We start from the raw sequence: 10,874 nt of genomic DNA, 5'->3' as shown, positions 1-10,874 counted from the left end.
CAGCAATGATGCAAATAAATGTACACATATATTGACAATTTGATACACACAAAGTAAAAATAAAAGTACAATACAAATAAATTCAAAATAAAATACAAATAAACAAAAAACATCTAAAAAAATAAATCCACAATGCAAACAGCAAACCAGGAAGATGCAACCACCAGGTACCAATATATAGACCAGTTGATTCACCCAAAATAAAATAAAAACACATCATGAAAATAAATAAACAACCCGCAATGCAAAAAGAAGAATTGACACGTAGTGTTGGCTTTGTGATCAAAAACCGCATGCGCTCGATGAGTGTTTTGATTCATTATGAAGAAACCAACAATAATATGGAGCTTTTTATAGTCATAAAGCCTCATGACTACAACCCTCGAAGGTGTACCGAACGGGCACTTTATAATATAATATCTGATATTGACTTTATTTATATTCCTGTGTGTGTGCGCGTGTTTGTGTAAGTGTGTCCTCTACCACGGATTTTGACCAATCACGTGCGACTTTAACCGAAGGGGTTGCGGAATCGGTTCAAATAAACGGCTCCTCATTACATTTATGTTGACGCAAAGAGACGGCTGTAAAAGCCCGTTCGTTCGCGAACGACACAAAACTACAGGACAGGGCATGATAGAGCACAATCACGTGATTGGAATTTTCCAGAAGCGCTGTAAAAGACGTCGTTCCACTACGGACTCGATTATATTTTGACCGCCAGACGATCACGACAACTATCTTAAGACTCTTAACGCTCAAACGACATTTTATCATCTCCATATTTCTCAATTACTTTTTAAAAGACAGATATCTTGTGCGTGTGTTACCCTAACACAATTTCAATTTAAGCGACAGTCGAACTGGTGAGTTCCTCAAAGGTTTGTTTTTTCCTAATCATTTCAATTTGTAAGTGTGCTAATATCACCGAGTTTATGAATTTGTTTTGTAACATGTTCGCTTTGTACGTTAGTCTTGGGGTAGTCGAGATTTGTTCTGGACAAATAAACCATGCCGCGTCAAAGCTACAGCTATTGCTAACATGCGTGAGCTCGAATTTTCCAGTACGTTTTCGTTGCCGTTCGTTTCGTTAACGCCGCCATTGCTCTTGTGAATTGGACAAGAAATCAATTTATTAAACCATACGTTTTTTGAAAAACAAAGAATGCAGTCGTGAGACTAATGCAATGTTTGGATATTGGATATTGGATATGCCTTTATTAGTCTTACAGTGGAGAAATTTACATTTCACAGCAGCAAAGTGATGAAAGGAATGAAAGTAGAAAACCAAAAATACACACACACACACATACATTTACTTGTTCACTTAAAGCTCCAGTTTGTCCTATTTATGGAGCCGTGAATTAAATCATACAGAACGTTTTTTTGCGTCGTCTTACTCCTCCCACCCACCTTGAACATTTTACTCTCTAATTTCTAGTTTTGAGTTCCCATTTGACGTTCCGTAAAATATCGGATTGGATAGATTGGATTCACCTTTATCCACCTTTATCCACCTTACAGTTTTTCTCTCACTATTGACAATTCGACTGTTTCTTCCTCCCATCAGGTGAAAAGACTAGGTGTCATTCTTGACAGCACACTATCTTTCCACTCCCATATGAATAACTTGACCCGGTCTGCGTATTTCCACCTACGCAATATCAATCGTCTTCACCCGTCTCTCAGTCCTCCACCACTGCTATCCTCATTCATAGTCTTGTCACCTCCCGGATTGACTATTGCAATTCACTTCTTTTTGGTGTCCCTCAGAAACTTCTCCACAAACTTCCAACTAGTCCAGAATTCTTCAGCTCAGATCATCACCAGATCATCATCCTTTCACCACATCACCCCTGTCCTCCAAGAGCTCCACTGGCTCCCGGTCAAATATAGAATCAACGTTAAAATTCTTCTTTATACATTTAAAGCTATCCATAACCTTGCCCCCCATACCTATCTGACCTTCAAATTTACATTCCCTCCCGTTCCCTCAGATGCCCTTCCTCCCTCCGCCTCTGTGTGCCCCCCCTGCCCGTCTCAGCACGATGGGTGACAGAGCCTTCAGCTGCTCTGCCCCCAGACTTTGGAACTCACTTCCTCCCAACATTCGTAACATTGATTCTCTTCCCACTTTCAAGTCCCATCTCAAAACCCACCTATTTAAAATTGCATTTTCTTTGTAGCCCTCTCTCTTGTTTCTATTTATAATTGTATTTTATTTATTGCATTGTATTTGTGATTATATTTTATTTATTATAGTACCTATGCTTGCCTGTGACTGTCAAGTGTCCTTGATAACTTTGAAAGGCGCTTAAAATGTAATGTATTATTATTGTTGTTGTTGTTGTTGTTGTTATTATTATTAGTCTCGCAGTGGAGAAATTTACATTTCACTGCAGCAAAGTTATGAAAGGTAGATGAAAGGAATGAAAGAAGTAAAAAAACAAAATATATGAGCTGCTGGAAAGTCAGCCACTCTGGCGGCGCCATCCTGAAGTCAAAAGGACAAACAAAACTAAATAACAAATAATATAACACGGAGAGTCATGCATTCTTAAGCACTTTCTGTACCCTCTTTGTTACATGAAGCAGTTGTAGATAAAAGAGAGGATCAAAGCGTCCTTTTTACCACTGGATCATGGACGTCATGGTGGAGCGTGCACGTCTGCTACCAGCTAAATGTTGAAAGCAAACACGAAGCTGTAGCATCCATTGAGGAAAAGAGATTGTCTCACATCTGTTCCACGTAAATTCACTTCGATTCCAAGCTGTGACAGTTCCACATATGCATCGACACTCTGCACTGACGCTCCTTTCTTCTCATTGCGCGCTCCTCAAGCCATGCACCCCGTTTATACGTTTCAATCAAACTATGAGATTTGTCTGTTGGCAGATGACTAACACACATAATCAGTATTCAACAAAACTCGCAGGCAAATCTGTGTTTGCTGAGTGGGAACAAAAAACCGTGTTGTACGTAGTCATCATGTTTTTGCTTCTCAATGCGCTGTTCCCCTCCAGTCAATGTTGCGGCACAACATTGTACTACACAAATGATGTGGCTTTAAATTGCAACCGAGCAGGAAACACGAACAATGAAGTGTAAAATATCGTTGGGAACCTCATATGTTGTCTTTTTTTTTTTTTTTTTTTTTTCCCCTCCAGCTTGTGCAAGACCATGACCATGGGTGAAGACTGTCACCTAACTCATGTTCGCCGCAGTGGTAACCTGAGCAGGATTTTTGATCGGACCAGTCCCTCATCCGAGTACTCCAGGAATAGTTATGAAAGTAGTCCTTCTTCCTCTTTTGAGAGTAAGAGGGGGCGCGGCAGATCTTCATCATCCAGTGGTGGTTCCTCCTCCCGTTCTAGGTCTCGCTCTCATCCTCGCTGCCACAGACATTCCCGCTGTCGTGACCATCTGAGACACAGCCACGGCCGTCACAACTTTGCACGCCGCCACAGGGCATACTCTCGATCCTACAGCCGATCACCATCATTGGACAGGTATCGCAGGCTGCATAGAAGCTCCAGTTCCAGGTCCCGCTCTAGGTCTCTACGTGGTGGGAGGAGATGCGGTAGGGCTCAGGCTCGTCTCAACAGATTTCCCAGATCACCGCCAAGAACCAATAGAAGCCTGTCAAGATCTTCAGGAAGTTCAGTCGGCTTAAGCTTGGGAGGTAATTTTGAACAAGCAAAATTTAAGGAATATTTCCATTCTGCTCACAATATTCCAAATGCTGATTGTATCTTCACTTGCATTCCGTCAAGATAAAAGAGAACTTCTCAAAGCTGCAAAAAACAATACCATGAAGCTGCTAGGAGTGGAGAAATTGGAGCTTCCTGAGAGAGTGAAACCGATCCTGTCAGAACAGATGGAGGAGCCCCATTGCGTTTCACCCCAGTCTGAGAAAAGGGTGAGACCATACCCTGGGAAGACACCATTAAAGGTGGGTGCCTGCCCCGCTGCCTGTGTCCCTCACCTCTGATTAGGATGGGTCATCACTGTAGAGGGAGTAAGTGATAATAAGGCTATGTTCACGCTGCAGTTTTCCTTCAGATACCTGACATGTATCCTCATTAATTTTTTTTCTGAGGTATGAACATTCGGGTGTCGCTCATCCTCCCTACACATCATCAAAAGGCAACTATAGGTTCCACAGAGGCTGGGTAAAGTGCTTGGGAGACTACTCACTCTATCTATACGGGTTTGAGTAACTGTTAAAATATATTTGACTTTTATTCCTCTTTACAAGTGAATCTTAAAATTGTGATTTGTAGTGACGAATAATTATGTGACGCCGACGATGCATTCGTTTTGCACAGCGATAACCTGGCAGTATCTTAAATAAATGACTCAAAGAAATATGGAGAGACAAAATATTTGTGCCTAGTTGCACCGAACATCTCTGTCAATCCAAAATGAGCCCGTACACGCAGGACCATATTTGCATATTGTATAGAAACACTGTGCTTAGCGGCATGGTGTTGTGTGTCACTTCATAGATCTATTCGGTCCACATTTTTTGTAACGTAAACCTCCTTGCCAAATATCAGAATTTGGGCATTATGCCCTGCAGTGTGAACACAGCCAATGATCCAGTATTATAATTGTGAATGCCACATTACATCAGCCGAAATACTTGAACATGCAAAGATAGAAGTGAAACATCCAGATCAGCTGTGTCATAGCATATGAATGTCTATAGTCAAACAGTCAATGTGATGAATCTAATGGTGGGTCATTTGACTCTTTTTTACATTTGCCACACTGGCAACATTTTTGAAACAAAACGGCAACACTATTTACCAGACCGCCAATGCAGGAGTCTGTTTTGTGATGTATTTCCTGTGTTCTTGTGTTGATCTTTTGGAACCTTGAGGGAATGCACATACTTTCTGTATTTATTCCTGTCTTCATAGATAACATGACAGTGGTCTTCACTCATCGGCACCGGGGAATAAAAGGCTGTCATGTGACTTGGGTGACGACAATAAGTTTGCGTGAAAGGTTGACAGATGATTCTTGTCCTGCACACACTGCCTTATCTATTCTGTACCCAGTTTAGAACACATTTCAATGAAACAACACATAGAACTGTACACACAGCACAAGCAAATTAGAGGACTGATATACTGTGTTCAACAGACAGTAATGTGTTGACATGACAAATGTATGTATGGTTTGCAGTTGAAATGGGTCATCGTTATTTAGCAGAATCCACCACTTGCTGATGGAGTGCGGGCGTGTGCTTTATAATGACTATTCCTGTCAAGAGAACTAGAACCAGATGAAGAAGTCGTCTCCATTTGCCAAAGATAAGTTGGTACATGAGGCGTCTCCTGGGCAGTTGGCTGTAACAGAGTAAATGTGCATGTGGTTTTCTCCACTACAAGTGTTATCTACGCAATAACGAACAAAAGTTAGCCCAAACAGTGAAGCTAAAAGCTCAATGGCTGTTCTACTCAAGTCTTACTAGTTTTGCTATTTTTGTCTTTATGAAACAGAGCAACGAAGCAGAGGCCACTATCATCAGCCCAAAAGTGGCCGCAAAACCCAAACCCATCACTTTCAGCATCAATGTAAGTGACCATGGATCTTTAGACAAGCTCACCCTTCTCATTTTAGAACAGCGATTCTCTGCTCCATCTTGGGGTATGCAAAAATATCACTGTTGTGTTTTTTCGGGAGGGTGTCTATTTTTGACACAAGTTGTATTGAAGTGTACAGTCCATTTGATTTAAATCATTGAACTTTTAATCCCATTTGTTAAATGTTTTTGAATGTATTTTCAATATACATACCTGCCAACTACTCCGGTTTTGCCGTAATGACTACGGTTTTCATCATCCCATTACGAGTTGCGCTTTATTAATCAAAATTACGGTTTCTAATAAAAACATTCAAAACACGGGATCACGAAGTATCATATCTAAATTTAGAAGCTTCCTTTAGATGAATTTCGCATGCGCGTGCTAAGGGTCATTCCTGGAATCGAGTGTTAAGAGTTAGCATCATTTTTATCATTGTCATGGAATGGTTTCTGCTGCAGTAAAAAGAACAAAAAGTGTGGAATGTAAAAGAAAACTACAGTTGTTTCGTGAGGTATACTCACAAGAGACGAATAAAGGTAAATCCAATCCAAGCATTTCCAGGAGTTATACTTCAGTCAAGAAAAGGTGAAAATTACGCAAGTTTGTAATTTGAGTTTCATACCTGTCAACCTTGGCTAATAGCTGCTTGTATAAATGATTACAATTCTCGTATAAAAGTTGTAGAACGCCGTACATTATTCGAAATGATAAAAAAAAACGCTAACAAGGAGAAATGCAGACAGTTTGCTGCACGTTATGCTTTTATCAATCCGACCTTGTGCAGCGATTAAAAAAATATATATCTAAATACAATTGAGGATGACTTTTGTTGGTTTGCAGTGAAAATAATAGCGATTGGCGGCAGCATTGTCGTTGGCTACCAGCAGTTAAGACTAAGTGGATTTGAGCCAGGATGGTCTTTGTAAAATTGGTTCACAATAAAAAAAAAATCCTGTATAAAGGTTGTAGTACGCCGTACATTATTTGAAATAACAAAATGTATACAATACGAGAAAAACATTGACAGGTCAGGAGTTTGTTGCTCGCTCTATTTGTCAACCCATCGGAATGAAGGTTTGATGTGCATATCTGAAGTTGCTAACAATGTCTTACAATTCATTAAACTTTTAGATTAATTATTAAATGTTTGGTTGATTGTAAAATATTTCTGTTTTGTTTTCTTAAAATAGTAGCAAACATTTTTTTAGGATATAGGTATTTTTTCGCAAATATATACTGTTTGACATTGATCAACATTTGTATGGTGTTTTTAGCCTCATTTTAAGTAGCTGTAATGTTAAAAATAGTTTGGCTTCACCCTCCTGACCAGGATGGCTTCCCTTGAACCCCTGATGTATATCTATAAACAGTGACAAGAGTCATATAATAAACACAGTGCCAATTGCACATTTTCTTTGCCTTTTGCACGACAGTTTGAATGAATAAATATATAATTGATCTACCGGGGCCCACGGCCCCTGAACCGTGGCATATTACTAGGCTTTTCTGGTTTCAAAAATTGGCAGGTATGAATATACAAACTACGTGACATAAGAGTGGCTTCTGATATAGTATTGCCTGAAACATTTCTAAAGCATGTTATCACATCTTCTTTCCCCAGAATCGTGTGGCAAAACCAAGCACAGTGGTGCAGATTGGTGCAAAGGTCACAGCCAGCGTGGACAACTATGAAAGCAGGAACCCCTATGGCCACTGGGTCCCAGTCATGTCGAGCCAGTCTGCCAGGCCGCGAAAGCAAGTGCGCAACAAGTCTCGATAGGATGGACCGCAACAGAGGACACTGCACGTATACTGTAAATAATGCGTACATAACTTCAGTCATTTCATAGTGACATTTTCTTTCAGATTATTTAAATTGGAAGAAGTGAAGAAATCATTCAGGTGGGATTATTTGTTTTCCCTACTCCTGTGTTTTTGCCTTTCAAATAAAATATTTATTGATGGAAAAATAAACCGTTTCCATTCTTTCAACAATAGACTGTTATGTTGGATGAAACCTAATGGGCGCCAACAGCCAAAAGTGAGCACACAAATGGTACGCGCTAAGGCATGCTGATGCTTGGCAGACGCATGATAATACATGTACCAAAAGTATTGTATCTACTCCGCTGCCATTGACCCATTTTAAGTGAGGAGCGTCTACCTCACAGTGCAAAATGATTCTGGGTCCAGTCTTCCTATGTGGAGTGCCATGTTATCCCCGTGCATCTGTTTTTTTCTGGGTAATCTCGTTCCCTCTCACACACATAGGCATGCCAGGTTAATGGGACACCATAAATTGACCTTAGATGTGAGTGTGAATAGTTGTTCATCTCTGTATGCTTTGCGTTTGACTGGTAACCAATTCAAGGTGTAATTTATATACTGCCCCATGACGGCTGGGATTGTCTGCAGCATGCCCCCGACCCTTGGTTAGGATGACCTGATGGATTTTCAAACATTTTTGAGAGGTTAACCAACACAAGATTGTATACATTGCATTGAAAGACATTGGGGGATGCCATTGTTGTCCAAAAAAAACTGCAGGAGGATGGGGCGAGGGTATCATGGTTGGGAGACTGCTTCACTAACTCGGTGATATGAAGTAAATTAAGATTTAATTTAAGACCATCGGTCTGCGAGATTGTTTAGTAATTGTTCTGAAGTGGTCTGTAAGTACAGTCCTGCATTGTTGAGTTGAATTGCAGTTTTCAACATGTCCACAAAATGTCACTGTTTTATCATATTTGCCAGTTAGGGCAAGCACAATTGCCTAACATGTTTGCGTGCAATTTTACACATGGTATTTTAGGCTGTGTCTTTTTTGTTTTTATCTGATGACAATCTTATCTGATGGACTTACTCTTCAATGTGAGCCGAGATCACTATTTTTCGGTCTTTCTTTTGTCCTTTTGCACACTAACCGTAAGAACCAGGTCGCTCTATCTGGGTCTATTGTGAGGGAGATGCTGTGCCAGGGTCACATTGCAAGCCCCGGGGTTCAGGGTGATTACGTTTAGCCAATGAGTGCGGGCGAGGGGGCACCGGGATCGGTTCCAAACATCTTGCTGGGGTTGAAGGCCTCGAAGATGGTGCTGAGTGGTGTTCCTAAGGCAGGCGGATGACATGAAAATACAATCGCACTTGTGGCGTCACGCGTGCGCACCGCGAGTACGCCTTTGTAGTGCACTTTTCAAGTCTGCACCTTTGCGGGCGTCGGACGGAGAACGCAGCACGACGAAACGACTTGCTGGACTCCACGTCACAATCAAGCTCTTGGACTCATTACATCTGCGTGTCACTTGCCTGGGAGATCTGACAACTAACCAACCGACGAATAAAGAGAAACACCAAACTCTTTACACTCGCCAAAGCGGCGAGCGTGATTTATTTCGGTAAAAAAAATGTACTATTGTAGCAGTTGAGGAAGGAGCACACATGACGTGTTTATTCCAACAAGTGGATCTGACTCAAACATGGAAAAATGCAGTAAAATATTCTTAACATAAACACGCTCCCTGCTGCACACCTGCTGGGTGAGATGCATGGTCATAACGCCTGCCCCTGTGTTAATACAGTACTGCAACGTGTTGACACGATAATCCATTGGGTAGGACGTTCACATGCTAGGGTGCACGATTCGATTTCAGCTTCGCCTAACTGTGTGGAGTTTACATATTTCCCTGTGTCTGTCTGAGTTTTCTCCAAGTACTACTCTGCTTTTCTCCGAAATTCCAAAAACTACGGAGCCCCTAAGGGGACATGAAGAAAAACAAAAACTTTGCGAGATATCGCAATACTTTGCAAGATCTCGCATTTTTTGCGAGATCTCGCAATCTTTTTTTTTTAATGCGCGTTCATGTACTTCCGGGTCAGCTTGGCTCAGCGACACTTGTTGCAGTCAAGAAATGTCGCAATAGTATTGCGAGATCTCGCAGTTTTTTTTTTCTTCGATGTCCCCTTAGGGGCTCCGTAAAAATACCCAAAACACGCAGGCTGATATTTTTAGTCAAATGCAAAACACAAAAATGACTTGAAGTGTCCCAAAACTACTTCAAGATGACCTCAGAAAGTTTCAGAAGGTCCCGCCCCCTTGTTCATGACGTCACACCAGGACGCCTTGCCTTGCTGGAGAATCAAAACAATGGCTTCAGATTCTGAGAAGATGGTTTCTTGTTACTCATCCATGTTATGAATATGGTTCAAATAGTTCTGAAGAGGAAAGCATATGTTTGCAATTGATTAAATAATTCCTTCCGTCTCATTTTGAGGCATCTAGACTCCAATGTAGTGCCCAGAAAATGCACAAGATGGCGCCCAAGCTCCATTGGAAATGGGCTGATTTATCTGCTGGGAATTGGTGTCAACAACAAATAGTTGGTGCAACACACAACGATTCACCATCGCGTTATGTTTTTTCCTTCTAATTTCGCCATCAACACGAAGTTTTCAGACCAAACAAATTACACAAAATGCGTTGTGTGTCGCTTTCTCGGTCAGGGCGTTCCAGACGTGACGTCATTTCACGTCAGGCATCGTCATCAACTCAAAAACAAGACTTCCTGAATACTCAGTGCGAGTCTTAAAATGTAAAATATAGCTATATGCCGTGGAATCTTTGTAAAATGCGCTCAATAGAAGTCATTGGAAGTGATTTGACAAATTGTGGACACAACTTGTCCGGAGGTGTCGGCTGTCCTTTAAAGGAACATTCTAAATTGTCCCGTGGTGGGAGTGTTGCATGTCGCGGTTCGTCTATGTGTATGGAGTGGTTGGCTGATGAAGCCTCCCTGTAATGCAGGTCAGTAGATTTAAAATTTGGGTTCAGTATTACTGGAGTGTACTTTGTTGATTAAATTGTTCGATCACCATCAGTGCAGAGGCGCAGGATTCCATTCCAGCTCAGTTTAGCCTGTATCGAGTTTGCATGTTCGCCTTGTGCCTGCGTGGGTTTTTGCCCTGGTACTTTGGTTTCCTCCCACATTTCCAAAAAAACATGCATGGCATCGTTACACTCGTTTTATTGCATGATTTTGAAAGTGAATGGTTGTTTGTTGATGTGTACCCTGCAATTGGCTGACAACCGGTTCAGGGTGTACCCCGCTTGGTGCCCCATGTCAGCTGCATGAGGCTCTAACAGACGCTCATGAGGATAAGGTAGTTCAGATAATGACTGAATGGGTGATCTCAATACACGTACTGGAACATCTTGGAAGAAAATAAAACTCCTTCACGCCTGTAGAGTGCACTGTGCTACCAACATTAGAAAGATTTAA

At 41.3% G+C, this 10,874-nt stretch overlaps 1 protein-coding gene across 2 annotated transcripts; it reads left to right on the top strand.

The window, feature by feature from the left end:
- The first annotated feature begins 646 nt into the window (after nt 1–646).
- On the top strand, nt 647–7,568 carry rsrp1 (arginine/serine-rich protein 1). Of its 2 annotated transcripts, none has more exons than XM_089004799.1 (5): nt 647–866; nt 3,169–3,683; nt 3,775–3,920; nt 5,512–5,586; nt 7,220–7,568. In XM_089004799.1, the coding sequence occupies exons 2-5, from the start codon at nt 3,182–3,184 to the stop codon at nt 7,376–7,378; spliced, it is 882 nt and encodes a 293-aa protein (XP_088860925.1). In that variant the 5' UTR covers nt 647–866; nt 3,169–3,181; the 3' UTR covers nt 7,379–7,568. The 2 variants fall into 2 exon arrangements, with proteins under 2 accessions (XP_088860925.1, XP_088860924.1); XM_089004798.1 differs by having other exon boundaries at nt 3,775–3,953.
- Nucleotides 7,569–10,874: the final 3,306 nt, after the last annotated feature.

This window comes from Hippocampus bargibanti, linkage group LG09 (genome assembly GCF_051943395.1).
Source record: "Hippocampus bargibanti isolate YZ-2025 linkage group LG09, ASM5194339v1, whole genome shotgun sequence".
Lineage (NCBI taxonomy): Eukaryota > Metazoa > Chordata > Actinopteri > Syngnathiformes > Syngnathidae > Hippocampus > Hippocampus bargibanti.
This window is presented reverse-complemented; position numbering and strand designations above follow the sequence as displayed.

Bases quoted from the DNA above. Each gene is read 5' to 3' on its own strand.
- rsrp1 (XM_089004798.1), top strand. From the start codon at position 3,182: ATGACCATGGGTGAAGACTGTCACCTAACTCATGTTCGCCGCAGTGGT. The intron at 3,954-5,511 runs GTGGGTGCCTGC...TTTATGAAACAG, and splicing joins CTGGGAAGACACCATTAAAG to AGCAACGAAGCAGAGGCCAC. The intron at 5,587-7,219 runs GTAAGTGACCAT...TTCTTTCCCCAG, and splicing joins CCATCACTTTCAGCATCAAT to AATCGTGTGGCAAAACCAAG.